General features: G+C 42.6%; 1 protein-coding gene across 10 annotated transcripts in view; it reads left to right on the top strand.

Moving 5' to 3' along the window:
* Positions 1-22,297, top strand: part of Ctnnd1 (catenin delta 1) — a 50,118-nt gene extending 27,821 nt beyond the window's left edge. For 2 of the 10 annotated variants that reach the window (XM_032903585.1, XM_032903594.1), the window contains 18 exons: positions 747-818; positions 1,877-2,029; positions 2,412-2,947; positions 6,219-6,682; positions 7,886-8,069; positions 9,164-9,281; positions 10,005-10,158; positions 10,618-10,635; positions 11,079-11,147; positions 12,158-12,285; positions 12,384-12,534; positions 13,167-13,359; positions 13,813-13,927; positions 14,460-14,547; positions 17,777-17,839; positions 19,370-19,473; positions 19,831-19,917; positions 20,191-20,418. In XM_032903585.1, the coding sequence (XP_032759476.1) occupies positions 747-818; positions 1,877-2,029; positions 2,412-2,947; positions 6,219-6,682; positions 7,886-8,069; positions 9,164-9,281; positions 10,005-10,158; positions 10,618-10,635; positions 11,079-11,147; positions 12,158-12,285; positions 12,384-12,534; positions 13,167-13,359; positions 13,813-13,927; positions 14,460-14,547; positions 17,777-17,839; positions 19,370-19,473; positions 19,831-19,917; positions 20,191-20,202 (2,709 nt within the window). In that variant the 3' untranslated portion in view covers positions 20,203-20,418. Of the gene's footprint in view, positions 1-746; positions 819-1,876; positions 2,030-2,411; positions 2,948-6,218; positions 6,683-7,885; positions 8,070-9,163; positions 9,282-10,004; positions 10,159-10,617; positions 10,636-11,078; positions 11,148-12,157; positions 12,286-12,383; positions 12,535-13,166; positions 13,360-13,812; positions 13,928-14,459; positions 14,548-17,776; positions 17,840-19,369; positions 19,474-19,830; positions 19,918-20,190 lie in introns of all 10 variants that reach the window. The other 8 variants (XM_032903587.1, XM_032903586.1, XM_032903584.1 and 5 more) reach the window with 8 other exon arrangements.
* Positions 22,298-22,929: the final 632 nt, after the last annotated feature.

Below are 22,929 nucleotides of genomic sequence, written 5' to 3'. Positions count from 1 at the left end.
GAATATCCCAAGGTGGTTGGGTCTTACTGTATTCTATTTGGAGAGGAGCAAGAAATGTGCTTTTATATATACAGTCTCATTAGGTTATGCCTTGGTGCTTAAAATAGAGCAATTTAAGAACTTTTGTGAATGTGTTCTGTGGCCGTAACTTCATAAAGATGCTAAGATTTTTTTCTTGAGGGCCGTTGTTGAGGACTTTCCTTCATATTCGGAAATTAATTCTCTTCTTTAAAAAGTCTCCTGGCATGGGAGTTTCCCATGGTACCACAGCATGAAGATCCCTAGAATAATAGAAGAAGGCTTTTTTGGGATACCCACCACCCCATTGTAGCTTTTCTAACTTACATTCTTAGGACTTTCTAAAAAGGTTATGTGTAGGGAACTTACCTGAGTATGCTATTTATTCAGCAAATGGTCTTTGAATGCTTCTCATGTGCCAAACACTGTTCAAGAAATCAGGCATACGGTAGCCTTGAAACTACTGAACTCAACCTTTGTGTACTCAGGGAACTTACGCTCTTGTGTTCCAGAGACCCCGCCTGCCAGAATTCTAGGCCCCATTCCAATTTAGAGGAAAGTGCTATCTTAAGATTGAGGAGTATTACGGTTCTTATGGGAATACTGACACAAGGATTTCAGTCCACAAATACTTTCTCAAAAGCCCTTTCGTTTTTGAAAGAAAGATGTTGTGTTTGACAGAACAAAGGACAGCCAGAAAATGAATTGTCTTGTGGGCTATGTTTCAGAACGGCCGGTTTGTGGGCGATGCTGACCTTGAGAGACAGAAATTTTCAGATTTGAAACTCAACGGACCCCAGGTAATTGTTTTGACTCAAGGTCTAGATGGCTCGGTTCACATCTTTTTACCTCTCCAGTGTTTATGATCATATTGGTATGCTGGAGTGCTCATCATAAATATTTATTAGGTCTTTAATTTAGGAAACTAAGAAGGTGCTGTTCCAAATTATAGTTTTGTTGGTTTTTTTTTTTTTTTTTTAAATCACTGGCTTTTCTCATAGTACGCCTGTCTCATTTGATCCTTCAGAAACTGCAGCTGTTTCGAGGGAGAGCATAATTCTATATTGTAGAAAAGCTTGAATCTGATGAATAACATAAAACCAGCCAAAAGATAACTTTTGTTGAGTCTAGTGGGGCAAGTCTAATCTCAGTCTCTTAGGAGGTTGAGGAAGGAGGATTGAAAGTTTCAAGGCCTACCTGGGAAGTTACTGGAACCTTACCTCAAAGTAAAAGTAAGAAGAGGGTTCTAGATTTTTTTGGTGGTAGCTGGAATGCTTACCTGGCTTCACAAAACACAGCAAAAACCTCTGATTTTTATTTTTTAATCTTATCTTTATTGGGTGAGTTCTTCTTTTTGAAGTAATGCTCCAGATGCTGTAGATGTGACAGTTAACATAGTTCACACAGTTCATATGAAAGTAGGTGACCAGAATGGGAAGTCACGTCTGCTGTCTCTGTCACGCAATGTCAGTATGGTTTTAGTTACCTTTTAAAAATTTGTTTGCTAGATAGCTAGTACTAGGAAGCTTTATTTGCTGTTCTTTTACATAAGTTATTTATTAAGCAGGGTCTCTATGTGGTCCTGGCTGGCCTGGAATTTGCTGTGTATATTAGGGTAGCCTTGAATTTACAGGTCTACATGCCTTTGCCTCTCGAGTTCTGGGATTAGAGTTGTATACTACCGTGACGTGCCTTTTTATACAAGTTTTAAAAATAACAGCCATTTTTTTCTAAAAAAACCCCTAGAGACAGTGGGAAATGCATGAAGACTCTGTCTCTAGAGGCACCAGTGTTTCTTGCTAGGATGGATTGTTACTACATAGGTTTAGTTGTAGTTTCACTCTTCTCTCTCCTACAGGATCACAACCACCTTCTGTACAGCACTATCCCCAGGATGCAGGAGCCAGGTCAGATTGTGGAAACCTACACAGAGGAGGACCCTGAAGGAGCCATGTCTGTTGTTTCTGTGGAGACCTCAGATGATGGGACCACTAGGCGCACAGAGACCACAGTAAGCTGAGATTTTCATGTCCTAGAGTGATAGGTCCTCTATGGTCTTTTAGTAGAGAAGCTAACAAATTAAGTGAGCGAAGGCCACTGATTGCCAGAAAGAAAGTGATCACTGGGGAAACAGACAAGGTAAAAGAGTGTAGGAGGTGAGAAGAAAGGAAGGAAGTGTATGCCAGTTCCAGTAGCTTCCCAAGAGGATGTTAGTGATTGGGCAGTGTTCTCCATTGAGGGCTTCTGTAGGATGGAGAAAAGGAATGGATGACAAATACATCTATGTAAAGACCTAGTGTGGGTTTCTTTCTTTTCTTAGAGTACTGTGGAATTTAAACATAGATTGTTAATTTCCTTCAATAATTGGTTTTCCTTTTCTTGTTTAACTGAAGGTCAAGAAAGTTGTGAAGACGATGACAACGCGGACAGTGCAGCCTGTCCCCATGGGGCCAGATGGGCTGCCTGTGGATGCCTCAGCAGTCTCCAATAACTATATCCAGACCTTGGGCCGTGATTTCCGCAAGAATGGCAATGGGGGCCCTGGTCCCTATGTGGGGCAGGCGGGCACTGCAACTCTTCCTAGGAACTTCCACTATCCTCCAGATGGGTATGGCCGACACTATGAAGATGGTTATCCAGGTGGCAGTGACAACTATGGCAGTCTGTCCCGAGTGACCCGAATTGAGGAGCGCTATAGGCCCAGCATGGAGGGCTACCGGGCACCCAGTAGACAAGATGTCTATGGGCCCCAGCCCCAGGTTCGAGTAGGTGGGAGCAGTGTAGATCTGCATCGTTTTCATCCAGAGCCTTATGGGCTAGAGGATGACCAGCGCAGCATGGGCTATGATGACCTAGATTACGGCATGATGTCTGATTATGGTACTGCCCGTCGGACAGGAACACCCTCGGACCCTCGACGGCGCCTCAGGTGGGCAAGAATGGGGAAAGAGACTTTTTCCCAGATGGGGAAGAGGTAGCTTTAGGGACTATGACACTTGTGGACAGTTGGACTCCTGTCTCTTTTTCATGGAAGGAACAGCAAATGTTTTGTCCTCTTACTTACTCTCTCTTATAATTACCCTAAGTCATGCATGTTTGTTTGCTAGCGATTGTTTTTGGTGTTTTTGTTTTTTGTTTTGAGACAGGGTCTTAGTAGCTCAGGCTGTCCATCAATCTGGCTAAACTGTAGAGGATGACCTTAAACTCCTAATCCTTCCAAATTCTGGGATTATAGGTGTGCCATCACATTTGGAGAGAACATAATTTGTAGCCAGATCACTTAGCTTGTAATTCCACTGCTGAAGGGGCCAAGGCAGGATCATTGCAAAGCTGGTTTGGACTATTGTGTTGACCATTTCTAAACTAAACTCAGAAGAAAAAAGTGATTGGTGATGGTTATCGGACCATAGCTTAAGAAATAGAGTTGGTTTCTACATAAGATCGGTCTCCCTTCTCCCTTTTGGCAATAGAGAAGGGAGTACCACAAAGAGTTAAGTGCAGGGCCCTGGGAATGTTTATACTCTTGTTCCTGAAAATCTAACTGTCCTTGCAGTAGTTCAAATCCTGATGTTTATAAATAATCACTTATGAGCTCACAGAAACCCTAACACTTTGGATTTAGTTAGGGTTTTGTGAAGGTAGTGAGTGGGGAGTGGTCCTCCTAGACTGGTGCATTAGTAATACTCCCAAATGTCTAAGCACCTGTCTATTCTGAGGGTACTTACTCCTATAGGTGACCTTTGGTGGCCGAATGTCATGATTACTGTTTGGAAGAATATTTTCTAGTGGGGTCGGAAGGTCCTCCCTCGCTTTCTCTCTTCCTTCCCTTTCTCTTGTTGTTACTGAGATGGGTATCACTATTTAGCTCTGGCTGGTAGGCCTTTTCTAAAGGACCTATTTTAGGCTTTGTGTGCTATTTGTTAGTACCTTTGTCATGTCTCCTGTTGGGCTTTCATATTTTCGAAAGTTATTTTAAAAATTCTTACTTCTGGGTGTGTGCAAAAATCATGTTTGGTTTTGGGCTGCAAACATTACTTTAAAATCAGGGTCTATATTTTCCAGGTCAAGAAATAGGGGAAGGCTTATAGTTTGTTATCTTGATAGTGAGGGTGCCCGGACGGCTGTTACTCAGTCTTTGTATGTAGGTTCATGACCTTCCAAAGCAAAGGTCTCGGCACTTCCTGAATGTGTATTAGGTAGTATTGGCTAACCATAAACTGAATTTGTCTGGGACAGGAGTAGAGGCCCTATTATCTAAGCTTGAGTCACTGACACTCTTCAGGTGGCATGGTTAGCAAATTCAACTCCCATGTGACTCACCTTTTATTCCTAAAGGGGCATCAGATCTTAGCTGGTGTAAGCTAGCCAGGGTAGATAGATAGCAGCTATCATTGGAACAGTCTGCCCAAGGAGTGGGGCTGAAGTGCAAGTCTGCTTGCTAGAACTTCCTCATTAGCCAAGAGAGATTAGACAGAGGTGGGTGTGGATGACCAGACCATTCCCTGCAGTCCTTTGAAGTGCCCATTCGTTCACATAGAGAGCGTTTGGGGCTTGGTTCTTGGGTTTATTCCAGGGTGACATTGACTCTGGAATCCTGCTTGACTAGCAAGATTCTCGACTAGAAGAGTTCCGCTTCCTGTTTCAGGCCTTCAAGTATAGTGCAAGGTCAAACTTTCACAGCGAGGCAGTGATTAGTGGCAAAAGCACTGAACTTGAAAACCCTGGTTCTAGTTGTGCCTCTGCCATTATCTACATAGCCTTAAGCAAGTTATTTGATCATTTGTGTAGTTTATTATTTGTAAAAGAATCCTGATCTGCTGCCTATGAAAGAAGGAAGTATAAAGATAGATTTCCTTGGGTGACTGAAACCAAATCTGGCAATGACCATTACTTTTGTAGTTGCTTGTCTTAAACTAGAAACAAGAAAACAAGAAAAGTAAAATATGCTCAGCACACAGCCTAAAACACTGTTCTCTTGTGAACAGTTTGGTGTATCCATGGGGTGTTCTTACATGAATCCTGTTTTCTCATTAAAAGGAAATATTTTTTCATGTAGCAATGAATGTTTAGCAATCTGCTTTTAAAACAACCTACTTTATTTTGTTTCAATGACATTTTAAGTTTAAAAGTGCTTTTACTATCATCCCTCTACCTCTCTTGGTTTTTCAAGACCAGGGCTGTGTAGCCCTGGCTGTCCTAGAACTTTTTCTGTAGACCAGGCTGGCCTTGAATTCATAGAGATCCCCCTGCCTCTGCTTCCCAATTGCTGAGATTAAAGGCATGTGCCACCATTGCTCAGCCTAATTTATTTTTTAACAAATATTTATTATTATAATATTATTTTTAGATTTGTTCTGCTGAATCCTTTATTGTTTAATGGTCAGTGTTGGTACATGCTAGGTAGGCTAATTTTCAATGTTTGGTGACAGTGGGAGTGGTTTTATGGAACAAGCAACAAACAGTCTTATTTGAAGAATCCCACACAATAGCCTCTCCCCTCCCCAGTGGGAGCCCCAGGGTGAGATGAACTCATAGATAATAGGTCTCTTCCTTTGTACTTATAAATAAATAACAATGTGACAGGCTCACCCTCTAGTGGGTATTGGTGGTAATGAAACAGGAAAAGTTGCTTCTCATTTGATATCTTTCAGTTTCTTTTGATCCAAGAGCTGGGACTTTCCAATATGTTTTGGTGTGTAGGCACCATTTAGGCAGGTTAGAAGTGTAGAAGTTGAAGAGTGGAACTCATTCTTGGAGCATACCTGTCTTGGAACATACCTGTCTGACTGAACAGCATATGAGGCCTTGGGGTGAACTTGACAATTTTGACCTCGGTAGTACTGAAGCTAAGTCTCAACAACATGGAGTTTGCCAATACCTACATAACAAGCTAAGCTCTCTTGTGGCTCTCATTTAACGATCCCAGCACTGGGGAAGCAGAGATAAGAGGATCCTTGGGTCTTGCAGGACAGTCAGTCTAGCTTATCAGCAAGCTTCAGATTTGGGAAGAAACTTTGTCTCAAAAAATAGTGTAAGGACATTGAGAAGACTTGAACTCACACACAAAATTATTTAAACTTGACCATACAGATGCATGATCTCTGTGTAGAGCTGTGATCCTACCTTGAAGATGATGGGTAACTAGAATGTCAACGAAGCCATATTTAACTGCTTTGTTCTTTGTTCTTTCAAAATTGCAGGAGCTATGAAGACATGATTGGTGAAGAGGTGCCACCTGATCAGTACTATTGGGCTCCTTTAGCTCAGCACGAGCGGGGAAGTTTAGCAAGCTTGGATAGTCTGCGCAAGGGAATGCCCCCGCCTCCAAACTGGAGACAGCCTGAGCTGCCAGAGGTGATTGCCATGCTAGGCTTCCGCTTGGATGCTGTTAAGTCCAATGCAGCTGCATACCTGCAGCACTTATGCTACCGCAATGACAAGGTGAAGACTGACGTGCGGAAGCTCAAGGGCATCCCGATATTGGTAGGATTGTTAGACCATCCCAAAAAGGAAGTGCACCTCGGAGCCTGCGGAGCTCTCAAGAATATCTCTTTTGGACGTGACCAAGATAACAAGATTGCCATAAAAAACTGTGATGGTGTTCCTGCCCTGGTCAGATTGCTCCGAAAGGCTCGTGATATGGACCTGACTGAAGTGATTACTGGTGAGTGCTAGGTTAGGGGTCCCTATTAATCCACAGAGAGGGATGAGTCGAGAATCTGTCTATTACTTTTTCATTAATTTACTGAATAATTAATTCTTTTTGAGTCAGGGTCTCATTATGTAGCTCTGGCTACATAGAGCTCACTATGTTGAGCAGGTTGAACTTCAACGTGAGGTAATCTGCCTGCTTTGGCTTCCCAAGTACTGTAATAAACATGCACCACCATACCTGGCCAGTCCATTACCTTTTGATTATAGGTTCTGAGGTAACGAGTGGCCTTGGATGGCACATGACACACACAGTAATTTCCAACACATTGTGCGTACCTGCATGTTTTCTCATTTTTTTTGAGATAGGGTCTTTGCTCTATGTAGGCAAGCTGACTAGAACTCACTATATAATAGACTGTCCTCCTTGAATTCAGAGATACACTTGCCTCTGCCTCCTGAGTTCTGGGATTAACGAATGGACCACCTTGTCTGGCACAGTCTGTTATTTTTGACCAACCGTAGTGGTGGAGAAACTTGTTTTCCAAAGACAGAAGCTGGGTGGCAATTGCCATTTACCCAACCTTATAATCTGTTTTAAATGTGTGCCTTTCTTGACTCAACCTGCCTGTTCCATTTAGAAGTTTGAGTTTATGGCCATTTATTTGGAGTGATAATTTTCCAGATTATACATGATATTCCATTTTGTAGGGGCATAATCACTATTCCAGAAAGAAAAAGAAATAATGGTTCTTAATTGGCAGGATATTTTTGCCTCCAGAGGGCATCTCCTTTGTTGTAGTTGCTTTTGGCTGTCATAACTTGAGGTTAGGTAGAGCATGCTCTTGGCATCCGATGGCTAGGATACTGGTTAGCTGGTAAGCATCCAACAATAGACAGGACAACTTCCCACAACAAAGAATTATGTGGGCCAAAGTGACTGTTGCTGAGGTAAAGAAACTAGTGTAGATTGTTTTGTAAAGCTTTATTTTTATGACTGTGTGCCTGTATTAAACTACAGTATAAAATATATATCACCATATATATTATCATGGGTCTGAAACCTGACTAACACTACATGGATTCATAGACTCTGTAATGGACGTATCTATGGTCATTGAGGGCGACTAAGAAGAAATAGACTAGGGCTGCCTCTGATATTCTTCCAATATAGTGTCTTGGGTGTTAAGAGAACTCTCTGACTTGTCCCTGTCAGGAACCCTGTGGAATCTCTCATCCCATGATTCAATCAAAATGGAGATTGTGGACCATGCGCTACACGCCTTGACAGATGAAGTTATCATTCCGCATTCTGGTTGGGAGAGAGAACCTAATGAAGACTGTAAGCCACGGCATATTGAATGGGAGTCAGTGCTCACCAACACAGCTGGCTGCCTTAGGTAAGTGAGGTTTTCAAGACTGTAAAGACTCAGTTTTTGCTGGGGTTGGTAGTGCAGGCCTGTAAACCTATCTGAGGTTGAGTCAGTAGCCTGCCTGAACTGCAGTGTAGTCAAGGCTAGCTTTGTAAGACTGTCTCAGAAAGGGATGGAGTTTGGCAGCAGATACAGTGGAGCTTACTGGTAAAGTGCGTCCCTGGGTTCAGTCTTCAGTACCACATCCCAGCTGGAATTTTATGGGGGCTTTTTTTTTTTAAATTAGAAGTTGAGTTTCTGGGGTTTTTGTTTGTTTGTTTGTTTACTTGCTTGCTTGCTTTTATGATATTTTGTGGTACTGAGGACCACATTCAGGGCATGGCACGTACTAGGCAGCCTTTCCTCTGCCTGTGTGTGCTGATCTCCGCCTACCTGCCTTTGCTTCTTTCTCGTGTGAACCATTACTGCTTGTGTGCTTACCCCCTCCCTTCCTCCTATGCACATCATTTTTATTCCTTTTTGATTCTGTTCATCTAACTAGGTAAATGCCTGTTTAGAACCTCCCACATAGGTTCTGACCTCGTTGTGGACTTGTGTGTTCTCTTCATCCCTGTCACGTTATCTGTATTTCAAATTAAACACCTTTGTCATTGTCTATATTTGTTCTGCTTTACAAATGACTTCTGGCTAGATTTACTGATGTTGGTGTGCCTTCCCCCTTTTTTGTGGTGCTGGGTATTATTAAACCCATTGTCTTGTATAAGCTTGGGTAAGCTGTCTATCACTTAGCTTGAAAGAGCATGTTAGATCCTCAGCCATTGTGTGGGTGCTGAGGGTTGAACCCAAGTCCTTAGAAGAGCATCCAGTGCTAGTGCTTTTGACACTGACGGCCTGTTCTAGTTCCTGGTATTTTTTCAACCTGACTTTATAAGCTTGAGAAAGCTCAGAAGACAGACTTTGAGTCAATTTCCAACTGCAGTACCTTGCTTTTAGTAAGTATTAACTACTTATTTTACTGACTAGAAAAAGTTTTAAGGGCGCTTTAGATGTAAATGGATAATGATATCTAAGAGGGGACTTCAGGAATCTAGCCATCCTCAGAACTTTGTGTTTCCCCTTAGAAATGTAAGCTCAGAGAGGAGTGAAGCCCGGCGGAAACTTCGGGAGTGTGATGGCCTAGTTGATGCCCTCATTTTCATTGTTCAGGCAGAAATTGGGCAGAAGGATTCAGACAGTAAGGTAAGTTAATGACTAAGTGAGTTTTGTTCCCAAGATACCCGTGGTCCACCTACCACTTCAGGCTATCAGAGAATGTAAAATACTTATTATGCCACCTCCCCTCCCTGAAATGGGCGTTTAGTTTAGACGAAGAGAAGTGTGCATGTGCGTAATTGCCCAGAGCAGAAGCCAGGAGAACACTGGTTCCCTCTGTTACCAGGCACTTTCCCTCTTACTCTTCTGAGACACAGTCTCACCTTGAACCTGGAGGTTGCTGTTTGGCTGGGCTGGCAGCAGACACCTTCAGCAACCCTGCTCCTATAGCACTGGGTTCATAGGTGCAGTCAAGGTCAGCCCAACTTGGGCAGCAAGTGCTGTCAATGACTGAGCTTCCCTTAAGCTCCAAAGATAGTTTTCTTTAGGTGTGTGTGTCCCATATATAGTTAAGCTGCTTAGTAGCCTTCCAGATTACATATTTTCTTAGTAGGGAAAACAGTGACCTAAGTATTGGGTCATCAACTAGTTGCAAAAGCCATTAAATGTCTATAATTAGTCCTCCTATTTGCATGAAGATAAGGATTTTGATGATCTTGAGGTTCTTACAAGGCAATCTGAGAGAAGACGGATTGAGTCATGCATTTAGGATTGATAGTTTAATACTCAAATCATGGAGACTTAGATTTTCTTGGAAACCATCATAAGCATTCTCTTTTCCAACTGAACCTTTTGTTTTATGTCCCTAAGCTTGTGGAGAATTGTGTTTGCCTCCTTCGGAACTTATCATATCAAGTTCATCGTGAAATCCCACAGGCAGAGCGTTACCAGGAGGCACTTCCTAGTGTGGCTAACAGTACTGGGCCACATGCTGCCAGTTGCTTTGGGGCCAAGAAGGGCAAAGGTGAGTCTTACTTAGTTCCTATTCTTTAATATGGGGCAGGAGGAGCACTTAGCTTTATAGGTACTTAATAGTGTGGAAGTCTCCCTATGGAGATGTGTCCTTTTGCTCTGGTGGTGGTTGTTGTTGTTGGTGGTGGTTGGTGGTGGTTGTTGTTGTTGGTGGTAGTTGGTGGTTGGTGGTGGTTGGTGGTGGTGGTGGTGGTGGTGGTGGTGGTGGTTGGTGGTGGTGGTGGTGGTTGGTGGTGGTTGGTGGTAGTGATGTGAGGATGGTGATGATTGCTAGTGTTTTGGCATCTAGGGCAGTGAATGACAAGAACTGAGCTAAACTGGGGCCTTCCTCCCTATACTTCCTCCTCCTCTGCTTTCTTGTGTACTTGCCCATGATCCTGTTGACATCTTTCTCCTGCGTTTTCTTCCTTCATTTCTCTCCTCGCTTTCCACCTTGGTGATGCACTGGAAGATGAGTGGTTCTCTAGAGGTAAGTGCAATCTTTTAAGGCGCTTGTCTCCTAACTTGCATGGTTTGGTTCTTACCTTTCTTAATATCTCTTTGTCTAACCCTTCCCTGTGGATGCATGTAGGAAAATTTAGTTGAGGAGAAGCATTGGAATCAGTTTAAACCTTCTGGGTTGTGGTTTTGAGATGCTGTTTCTGGACAGCAGTCCATGTTATCAGAACTGAGTTCACAGCATCCGGAGTGGCCATCCTTTTATACAGTTTACTGCCTGTTTTGGTCCTCCATGTTTCTGCATCATCCCTGTTGGGACAGTTATGTGTGGGCTTTCCCTTCTTTTGCCTCTTTTGATGCTGCATCTATGATCTGAAGATTCTGACTGAAGGATGAAAAACTGTCAGGTCGAATCTTTCCTTTTAAAAAAAAGTTCTTTACCCTGTTCTCTCCGCCCTTTCTCCATTTTCATAGGGAAAAAGCCTACCGAGGATCCAGCAAATGATACAGTGGATTTCCCCAAAAGAACTAGTCCTGCTCGGGGTAAGCTACCCTCCTTATTCTCTGTCTCTAGAGAATTTGGATATGGTAACATGTTTTATGCACTATGTGAACATTTCTCTCTGACTGAGTAGATTTGAAGTGACAGTAAAAGTGTTGGGAAAATTCATTCACAAGTATTTAGTCTAGAGCTAGAAACTAGGCTGGGTATAATGGTGCATGTATGCAACCTTAGTACTTGGGTAGCTGAGGCAGGAGAACTGCTATCAGTTCAAAGCCATGTTGGGATCCACAGGGAGAGCATGCCTCAGAAAAACATAAGAAAAGAGACTTAGCTATCTGCATGGCCACTGCAGCTTTTTGGATCTTGAACCTTACTGTTAGAAGAAATGCCTTTATCTCAGCTTGGATGTTTGGATCCAGTATATTAATGAATATAAACTTGCTAGCTTTCTATAAATATAAAAGTTGATAATTAAATTATGTTATCTCAGGCTGTTTATCATTTAGTCATACTCATGATGGGGAGAATGACTGAGTTAAATTAGAAATAATTTTTTGTTTCAGATGTTGAATCATTAGGCCCGGTTGCTTATGGAACAAACAAAGCTAAAGTTAGCTATGAGGTACAAGTCAAGGAGAAAGGAGAGAGGAATTGAATACAATTGAGTTGATGTCTATTCTCTTTTTACCATGGGCTAGTAGTTTTTTTTGTTTGTGAGTCAGCACCACACCATGTAGCCATGGCTTCCTGGAACACTTGTCTGTAGACCAGGCTGGCTTCAAACTCACAGAGATCCGTTGTTGTCCTAGTACTCACAGGTTAAGACAGGAATTATGAGTTTGAGGCCAGTCTGCTTGACATTGCAAGGCCCCGTCTCAAAAGACAAAACAAAAACCCGAGAGGACAGATATGAAATCAAGCTTCTAAGTTTGCTCATGACTGATAGGGAATTCGAGGGGCCTGATGATGGAGAAGCAGAACTGCAGGCAGCCAGAGCCTGCTTTGTAGGCATTGATTAGTGATTTCTGTTTTGCCCTTTCCTGTGCAGGCTATGAACTCTTATTTCAGCCAGAAGTGGTGCGAATATACATTTCACTCCTTAAGGAGAGCAAGACACCTGCCATCCTGGAAGCCTCGGCTGGAGCTATCCAGAACTTGTGTGCTGGGCGCTGGACAGTGAGTACCTCTAAGAGCATGGGTTTGGAGATAGGGAGTGTAGATAACTAGTTTGCTACCATTTGTAATCTTTGTACCACTTCCCATGTGTTTCATAGTATGGCAGATACATCCGCTCTGCTCTTCGTCAAGAGAAGGCTCTCTCTGCCATAGCTGACCTCCTGACCAGTGAACACGAGCGAGTAGTGAAAGCTGCCTCTGGGGCACTGAGAAATCTGGCTGTGGATGCTCGGAACAAAGAGTTAATTGGTAAGGATTTGAACTAGTGCCTAGCACAGTGCCCGGAATCCAGCAAACGTTTAGTCATTTGTTGACATCACTGAGGAGAAGGATCTTATAATCCTTCATAGTTTATGTTTCTGAGTGTTGAAGGTTCATAGTTTTGTGGCTCTTACAAAAGCAAGAAGTGATGATTCTTCCAAAACATTATAACCACTATTATTTGTTGAATATCTGTTTTCTCTATCTCTAGGCATTGTTAAGAATTTTTCTTTTCTTTTCTTTTCTTTTCTTTTTTTTTCATTTATTTGCCCAGAATTAAACTAGTTACTTAGTGGCAGAGCCCAAGTAGTTGAATTTTTTAAATTCATAAAGAATGCTTTGCCCCACAGATTATCATAAGATAGTACTGAATGTACTGTTTTCATTACTGTGTCTGAAAAGACCAGACTATATTTGATATCCAGCATCTCATTGTCTGTGTGCTCTTGAGGAAATAGATGAATGGCAGTGAGTTTATGGCTGTCTCATGTTCTTGCCCCCTTTGAAATAATCTTAGTAATAATGGAGTTAATTTGTATGACTAGAACTTACACTTGGCCTGATTACCACTCTCAAGTGTATTGTGAGGCCCCTTCTGACCTTCTGTTTTACTGCTATAGGCAAACATGCTATTCCTAACTTGGTAAAGAATCTGCCAGGAGGTCAACAGAACTCCTCCTGGAATTTCTCTGAAGACACCGTGGTCTCTATATTGAACACCATCAACGAAGTTATTGCTGAGAACTTGGAAGCTGCCAAAAAGCTTCGAGAGACCCAGGGTATTGAGAAGCTGGTGTTGATCAACAAATCAGGGTGAGCTTTTTCTTAATCACAGCTAAGAGAATTTGAGTTTGAAGAAGAGTTTTTAGAAAATAACTTTTCTCTTCCATTCTGTGAGATTACTTTTTCCTGTAACATGTGGAGAGGTATTGCTCTATTTTCATTCTTAGTGTTGGTCTGTAAATTGGTATGGACTGTTACATCAAAGTAGTTTATGTCAGTGTTTCATACAGTATAAGAGTTGGTGAAATTTGGCTTCACCCACTTTTACATTTTTATATCCTTGTGCTGTTAGAGCAGTAGTTTTCAACCTGTGGGTGTCAAGTTATGAAGTAGCTATAAATATAATTTTATGTCTGGGGTCACCATAACGTGAGGAACTATATGCAGCATTAGGAAGGTTGAAAACCACTTTGTTAGAGAGTATAAGTTCTGAGATCCCTTGTCTGAAAACTAAACTTTGTATGGTGTTACTTTCCTTCATAGGAATCGCTCAGAAAAAGAAGTCCGGGCAGCAGCTCTTGTCCTGCAGACAATCTGGGGCTATAAGGAGCTTCGGAAGCCACTGGAAAAAGAGGGGTGGAAGAAATCAGACTTCCAGGTGCAATAACTCTCGACTGAAGCTTTGACTTTTCTTCTCTTTTGCTCCTTGGCTAGTGCCTCTGTCTTTGGTTAGATTGTAAAGACTTGCCACACCACTTTTTAATCCAGTTTATTATAAACTGTGGTGCTCACAGTTTATTTTTGCTGAAGTAGTTCTTCTCTCTCAGTGTTGAACATACAGTAGATGCTGCTGGTAGGGAGCAGTGATAATGTATGGCCACTGTGAGCTTTCTGTCTACTCAGACCCTTCATGTGCTTACTGTTCTCTGTTCCCTCTAGCTCTGTCCTCCAAGTACTAGCAGTGTAGGTATGCACCACTGCCTACACTCAGTCTTTTCTGAGGAGTTACTGTCAGTAGGCACCTAGCATCTAAGCCCTTCAGGAAGAATGTGTGAGGGCTAAGGCAGGTGAGCATGGGGAAGGAAACCCATGCTCTTTCAGGGTTCCTGAAGTGGGAGGTACATGGTTAGTTGGAGGGGCCAGGAATCTCTCCAGGTTTCTATGACACTGGGTTTTATATTTGTCTCTAGGTGAACCTAAACAATGCATCTAGAAGCCAGAGCAGCCATTCATATGATGATAGCACTCTCCCCCTCATTGACCGGAACCAAAAATCAGGTATTGTAACCAAGGGGTGCAGCTTTCTCTGTTTAGTGCTCCTGGCATTCTTTAATGGCTTATTAACTCAGAAAGGATATGTATTTACTTCTAATTAAGCTAGATGCCGAGGGGGTTGGGGATTTGGCTCAGTGGTAGAGCGCTTGCCTAGGAGGCACAAGGTCCTGAGTTCGGTCCCCAGCCCCGAAAAAAAAAAAAAAAAGAAAAAAAAAAAAAAAAAAAAAAGCTAGATGCCGAGTGTGGGAGTAATGCTTTGCATCCGGATTATACTGTGTTAAGAGAATAGGTTTGAATTTAGAAATCAAACAGGGCAGTAAGAGGTGTGGTGGTGCACACTTGTAATCCCAGCCAGCACTCTGAGGTGGCAAAAGGAGGGTCAGTAATAGGTCAAGGCCAACCTTGGCTACATGGCACTCTGTCTCAAGGGAAAGTAAAACCAAAATCAAGGTAGTTAGTAGCGTGAGTGTGGCTTTTTTTTTTTTTTTTTTTTTTCTTCTGTCACAAATAAACTTTCATCAGGGAACTGGGGCAGGGTGATCAGAGAAGGACCTGAAGTGGGAAAGAGGAAAGGAAAGGGGGTGGCTGGGTGGCTGGTTGGTTAGAGTGTCCTAGAGGACAACCACCTCCAGCCACCAAGTGTGGTGGCTTCTTTAATTTGCCTGCGAACTTCAAGTTACTAGAGGGTGAGTCAGTTTTCTGTTTAATCTTTCTCTTAAATTTCTGTTCTACTTATTAATGTGCTTGGTTAATTATTAGTGCTTTTCTAGTTGGAAAAAATAAAAACTACTGACAACCAGAAAGTCCATTATTTCTAGTCCCTAGAGAAAACACCACCGTTATAGCTCTGTGTGTGTGTGATTGTGTTTTTGTGTTGTGTGGTACTGGGAACTGAATCCATGTCTTTCTTGGCAAGTTTTTTTTTTTGTGTTCCCTGAGGTAGAGATTTTTAAACCACTTTATCATAGATGAATTATATATTTAGTATTTTATATATTTGTTTCACTAAAAGTATGTACCGTAACCTTTCTTATCTTATGGCTTTTACCTTTTGATTCCACCCATGGCTTTTGGAGCATGGCGTGAGAGCCCCAAGATTCTTGGACATATGCACTGATGCCATAAAAACAGTGCGTGCTGCTGGGGCCAACACAGATGGAGATGGTGACACTGACCTGAACTAGTTGGGGTTACTCCCATGCATTCCTCAGTTAAAAAGCATCTCCATTTAGGAGCATCCTTGATGGAGCTGTAATACTTTATTATATTTCTACCCTAAGTACACATCGCCTAGATGTGTAGTGTTAATGAGGAAATGTGAAGCTCTTGTGCTGCGCCACAGGGAGCCACTGTGACTGTCTTGAGGCAGACTACTGGTATTACTAATTAGACTAGCCAGTTTTTATAGAGTACTATTTTACTTAATGAAGTAGCTGACACACAAGTGATGATTATTTCAACATGGTTATTTGGCAAGCATTCCCTCAGAAATAAACACAGAGACTTTATTACTTTGTTGAAAAAACTGACAGTATTTGCTACCTGAGTGAAAAATATAATTCTGGCTGAGTGTAGTGACTCATCCCAGCACTTGGAAGGCTAAGGCAGGAAGATTGCCCTTCATTTAAAGCCAGCATGGGCTACATAGGGGGTTCGAGGCCAGCCTGAGCTGTAGAATAAGACCCTGCCCCCTAAAAAAGCCTCAATAAACCCCAAAATCCGAAAGAAGAAAAGTATAATCGGGAAAATCATACCCAAGTTGCTGAGCCTAGTAACATCCCAATACTTAGAAGGCTTTCTAAGAGCCACCATCAAGGTGGCTCAGCGAGTAAATTCACCCGCCAGTAAGCCTGACACCCTGAGTTCATTCATGAGAGAGAACTGACCCCTGAAAGTTGTCCTCAGACCACTGTATCTGTGTCATGCTATGGACGGACACGGGCACATGGTCGCTCTCTCTCTCCCTCTCTCTCTCCTTTCCTCTCCCTCTCTTCCTCCCATGTGCACATTCATACCCATGCGCGCACACAGACACACAGACACACAGACACACACACACAAAGTGTAATAATAAAACAATTTTTATGGCTTTTATGATTATACAAGTCAAGATAAATACACATGTATAATGTGTTAATTTTTACAACATCTGCATAGTTCTGTAAACTGTTATTTTGCAGGGAGACAGTACCATTACTTTTCAAAAATCTGTGTATCTGTATAAGTAAATGCCATTCAAGGGCAAGACAGACTAACCCATCTACTTTTTGTGGGTTTCTCGAGGCAAAGTCTTACCATGGGCTCCCAGTTGCCTGGACTGGGAACTTACAGTGACCCCTACCTCTGCCTTCTAAGTGCTAAAATTATGAGACTAAGTTCTACTTCTATCTCTTCTATTAACCCAGAGTTAAAAGAGGTATATAAAAATGTTCAACAGTGCTCCCAACCTTGGATTTTTATTTTAATTTAAAAATTAATTATTGTCTGTGATGTGTGTTGTGGGCACACATATGGTGGCCTTCAAGTGGAGGTTAGAGGGCAACCAGGGAGCTTGTTCTTGTAGTTATATCTGGTCTCTAGGATCAAACTCAGGCTGACAGGCTTGCACAGCAAGTGCTCGAGCCCGTTAACCACCTTAGCGGCCCACACACAATGCTTTTTAAATTGAAAGTGCTTATGATTATGGAAAAATATTTTTATGTGGAATAGATGTTTCCATTTCTGAATATAGTAAAGTCTGCTTATTCCACACCAATAGAAGTCATTTCCTACACCCTCATTCACTTCATATGTGAGAAGACTAGGCAAACGCTTCATCTACTGTTGAACTACATCTTTAGCCTAGAACCTTGCAATCTTTAAGACTAAAGGGGCTTTGAGATGTAAGGGCCCATATTGTTGAAGTCCCACCCCCCATTTATTTCTTTGTTTATTTAGTTTGGGTATGAGGTCAGAGGAAAACTTGAAGGGCTCAGTTTCTTCACAGGTTGTTTCCAGGGATGAGACTAAGGCCATCAGGCCAACAAATGCCTCTGAAATGTTTAAGGGACCAGAGTTCTGCAAGGGCTTTCCTAGAACCGTAGGTTGTGATTAGTCTTGGTACATAGTATGTGCTGAGTAAAACTGTATTGAATAAAGGCAAGGAAAGATGGCATGCTAGAAAGAAATGTCTACTTTATACAGATTTTGGTGTATTGGATTTTGACTTGGATAACTTTCTAATTCCATATAGATAAGAAACCTGACCGGGAAGAAATTCCAATGAGCAATATGGGGTCAAACACAAAATCATTAGGTAGGTAAAGAATTCCTGTCTAATGTTGCAGAATAGTGTTTAATTGGGGGTGAGTAGGCATTCTCTCTCTCTTTTCTTTTGGGACAGGGTCTCAGGTCACATAGACAGGTCTTGAACTCCCTACAGTTGAGTCTGCTCTTGAACTCCTGATTCTCCTGCCTCTACTTCCCAATGCTGATATTATAAATATGCTCCACTATACCTGGCTCTTTTTGTTTTTCCCCTGTAGCTTTTACCCCCTAAACAACCATCCCAGAAGTATAGTGATTGATTATCTCCATTTGAAAGGATATCTGAAATTATAATAAAAATTTGATCAATCTACTCTTTTCTACATTTTTATATGTTACTGTGGATGGGACAAACTTGAACTTTAAAGAAAATAGTTTTAGGAGAAAAAAAATTTATTTTTTGAGACAGATCTTTTTGTATATTCCTGGCTGTCCTAAAACTTGCTTTGTATATCAGACTGGCCTTAAACTCACCGGGGCACACCTGCTTCTGCCTCTCCTGTGCTGGGACTCTGCCATGCCTAGCCAATTTATTTTATTTTGTATGTATGAGTGTTTTGCCTGCGTGTATGTTTGTTTACCAGGTGGCCCATGCTCTTATACGTCAGAATCCATAGAATTGGACTTAGGGATAGTTGTGAACCACCAAGTATGTGATGGGAGTGAACCAGCCCCCTGACCTTGACTTCTGGATAGATTCTCTTCCCACATTTGTTCTCATAAAGTTTCTGTGTGGCGTGTAATTAGCCCTGTCCCTCTCTGTTCTTCCTCTCTACTCTCTACTGGTCTTTTTTTTTTTTTAAAGCAGGATTTCATAGCCCAGGTTATCTGAGGATGACCTTGACTTCTTTTGCCTCCTTCCTACTTGCTATTTTATCCCATCGTTCTATTTTATTTGTTATCATTAGGTTCTCCTGTATCTCAGACTGACCTTGAACTTACTCTGTAGCTGAGGATGACCTTGAATATCTGTGAATCTTCCTTAACCTCCAGTTGCTGCAGTTGTAGGTTTACAAGAGGACACTCAACACATTACTGAGTTATTTAAAAATCTTTATATGAAGCCTTCTACTGGAATGTTCTTCCCCTTTGCTCTTCTAAATTCTTTTCATTCCCAAAGGCTAAACTCAAGTTGTGTTTTGCATTATCAATTCCTTCCAATTGTAGCATATTTCTCTGTCTTCTTTTAATTTCAGGGCTGTATATAAGCAGGCCAGGTCTCTTTAGTATCAACCACCATAGGATACACTGTTTCTCATTGTTACTGCTTTGTTGTTTTTGCAGTGGTGGGAAATGAGTCTAGGCTAACCGCTCTACCACTGAAGTACATGCCCAGTACTGGGCATATCTCATATATCATCTCCCCCCTTATATTCAAGCTGCGTATAAGTCTTAAAAAGCATCAGCGTTTAATGTCTTGTTGGAGCATCTGAAACAGCTCATTTCTCAATCGGGTGCCTAATTCACATGCATTGTGTACTAGAAGAGATCTCTCATTTCTGTGTACTTTTTTCTCTAGATAACAACTATTCCACACTGAATGAGAGAGGAGACCACAACAGAACACTGGACCGATCTGGGGATTTGGGTGATATGGAGCCATTGAAGGGAGCACCCTTGATGGTAAATCCTTATTATATATTACTGTGTGTATGAGGCTAATGATATTTTGAAACTGTGTATTATATAAAATGGGGGGGAGAGAGAAAGATAAATCTTTTTTTGGTAGGTGTTTTCAGGAAAAAGTAGAGGCTTTGATGCATCTTGACGGTTCTTGAGATGTTTTTCATTGATTGTTTGCTGATGTCACTGACGCTAACTAACCTCTCTAGTACATCACCTGCTCCTGGTTAGGGTATTTGCCCTGGACTCTTGACCGTGTTTGTTTACTTTACCAGTGTTGGGATTTTCCTTAGGTCTGGCGCATACTTAGAAATTCTTACCTTGGCTCTCTTACTAACAAACTGCATGTGTTCACAGCAGGACGAGGGGCACGAGTCTTTGGAGGAAGAGTTGGATGTGTTGGTTTTGGATGATGAGGGGAACCAAGTGTCTTACCCCCCCATGGTATGTCCTCCAGTCACTCCTAAATGGCCCTGAGGAAGAAGGTCCCTATGTGCCTGCTCTTTGCCAATCATGCTGATCTGATTAGGCCTGAGACACTTGTGTGAGCCAAGGGTTCTGCCTCTGTGATCATGGCCTCTTCGAAGGCTGGGATGCGGCAGATGATCTGGTTCTCTGTCGTGTGCTTTCCTGCCTCCAGATCTGCTCAGCTGTGTCTGTCCCCCATACTCCTGTTCTCAGCCTTATTAACAGCCTTCTCTTTTTTTTTCCCCACAGCAGAAGATTTAGCACCACTCTACCTGCTCCATGTGGGCTTATAATATATTACTTTTATTTTTTGGTGGTGAAATGGACTGATGATTTTTTTCCTTTCTTCGCTGGACTATTGTGCCAACTGCCAGGCTGACTCCTACCCTTGTAGCCCAAAGTGGCTGCTTTCATCCGTGAATTATCAACATCTTCCACTGAAGTTTAATTGTCCTCTCCTCCCAGCCCCTACTTCCAGTTTTCCCCCAAGAAACCTGACTCAGTTATTTGCATATCTTGAACCTGCTGCAGATCAGCTCTTTTTGCCAGCCTTCCCTGGACCTCTTGGCCTTGTATAGAGAGAGGGAGGGAGAGTGGAACTCTCTACTGGAAGCGTTGGGAAGAACTGAAAATTACACGCTGTCTGTCAGCATTCAGCATTCTGACAAACTGATGACTTTTAATCAAGACTATTTTTTCTGGTGTGGGGGAATTTTTATTTTGCTGTGGATGGGGAAGTGTGAGTCCTTCCCTTATGCAGTGGCTGTTTTTGAAGCCATGAAGGCTGGAAACATTGGCACATTCCACCTGGCAAGGGCCTCAAGTAAGTGAAGTACTCCCAACCTCGGAGTAAGAACTCTTCTTCCTCCTGTGCGACCGAGGCAGGGACCACAAAGGACCTACAGACTCCATCTCTCCTGTCAGCTGCAGGACAACCTCGGGGTGCTGTCCTGACCAAGGCTGTCTCTAACCCTCCTCTCCTACCCTGTGATAAATCTGCTAACTTGACCTGGCCGTTTGCAAGATGCTTTGTAAAAAGGAGAATGCCATGGAACCTTGGTTGTTGAGAAGAAACAAAGATTGTCTATTGAGAAGATAAACCTCTAGGAGGAACTAGAAGGAATGTACATGAAGTGGTTAGTCTGAAACTGGCAGGAAGCTTCCAAGCTGGCTTTCCCCAGCCTTCCCCACCCCATCTCTCTTCTTCCTTTATAAGCTTGTCCTCCCTCTCCTCCCCTCCCTGGATTTGTTGGCCAACTACAAGACTTGTACATAACTCCTCCCCCTTTGCCCTTCTAAGGTAGGAGTTGCCCTGGCTTTGCCTCTTCTTTGTGCCTTTGGCCTGGGGTGCACCTCCTCCCTCTCTTCCAGGTGCCTTTCTTTGCCTCTGCAGTCTCATTTCTCATGATTTTGCAAGTCAGATTTTGTTATTTTCTTACCCACTGTTGAGCCCCAGTAGCTGAAGGAAAGAAGAGAAGTGGTAACCTAGGGAACTTCAAGTCCTCACTGGGGGTTGTTAAAGCCTCTGGTGTACCACAGCAGGATGCTGCTCAACAGCATACAGTTGGGATGGGTGAAGATCAAAGTGAGGCTGTTAGGAGGGAGGGCCGCGACTGACTCCTGAGTTGTCCCCAGTTCCCATCATCTCTGAAAGGCTACAGGGAATCAGGCCTTGCCTCCATTGCACCCTTACTGTTATAGTGAAGGGTATAGCTTGGGCTAGAGAAGCAGCTACTATGTGGGTTCAGTTTTTTAACTCTTTTTCCTTATTTGCTTTCTTTCCTTAATCTAAAAGCTCTATTCAATGCAACTGGAATTCTTTATCCCTCTTGTCCTGTTCCTTAATATATTGAGGCTATGGGGTAGGAGAAAAGTGCACAGCCCGCCAACCCCTTTTCTTATGCATTACAACCCCTCCCCCCTTAACCTTTTGCTTCCCTCCCATTTCTTCCGAGTCCCATTTACCTTTTCTAGCAAAAAGGAGCTTTTTGCTCTCCGTGACCCTCAGAGTACACTGCACAGGGGAGCCTCCCCCTCCCCCACCCACGTCTGCCTCTGCTTTTGGTTCCCCTTGTCCTCTGCTCTTCCTGGTGCTCTTTCTTCTCGGTGGGTGTGGGTGATAGAATAGCCATGGGCTTTGGGGACCTTTAACTGTTTTTTTGTTTGTTTGTTTGTTGTTCTTCTTTCATTTATAAAAACACTAAACATTCAATTTCAGCAAACCAAAAATCCTACCTTCCCACCGAATACTACTAAGGGGCATGTCTTCTGCTCTGTATCTTTTTTCTTTCTTTCTCTTGTTAATGCTTTTAAAAACAAATGAGTTTTTTATATAAATAAAAGTTTTTAAAGTGTGTATGTGGGAGGTCTGTGTCGTTCCTTCACTTCCAGCTCATTCCTTCCTTCCTTTCCTTCTCAGGTACTTGGTACCAGTGGTGTTTTCTTTGCAGAGCAGCCAGAAGGCAGTTGTCTCAGGATGGGCTTACTTTAGTTTCAGTCCCAGCTCTTATCAAGGAACCTTCTGTGGAACACCCTCCCACCCGAGTCTTAAAGATAGTTAACGAGTGGCTGAAGTAGAGCAGGAGAGCTTACTGCCATTAGAGTTAGAACGCGACGATTGCAGACTGGCTTCCCCTTTCTCTGGGGAAATGTCACGTCGTTTGACAAAATCAACACTGATCAAGCCCCTCTAACACATGGCTCTTTTGAACACAACACATCAAATCTAGACGATCAGAAGCCAGCAGTCCCAACATCTCCCTTAGTAAATGTGAAAAGTTTCAAAGTCCTCTGCACACGAGCACTAATCACAGGGCATGGCAATGCTTCTCAGGCTCTATGGAGTCGGTTGGCTTGTTCAGTAGGACATCCTGGCAAATTGTACATGGTTAACAGAAACCAGACTACTGGGGTTATCTTTACTGCAGAGACCAAAGATTCAGGCTCATGGGAAAATGCTTTTCCAGGGCCTTTATGTCCTGTCTTATA

The sequence above is a fragment of the Rattus rattus genome, chromosome 5 (genome assembly GCF_011064425.1).
Source record: "Rattus rattus isolate New Zealand chromosome 5, Rrattus_CSIRO_v1, whole genome shotgun sequence".
Taxonomy (NCBI): Eukaryota; Metazoa; Chordata; class Mammalia; order Rodentia; family Muridae; genus Rattus; species Rattus rattus.
Note: the sequence above shows the minus strand (reverse complement) of the source record. Positions and strands in the feature narration are given on the sequence as shown.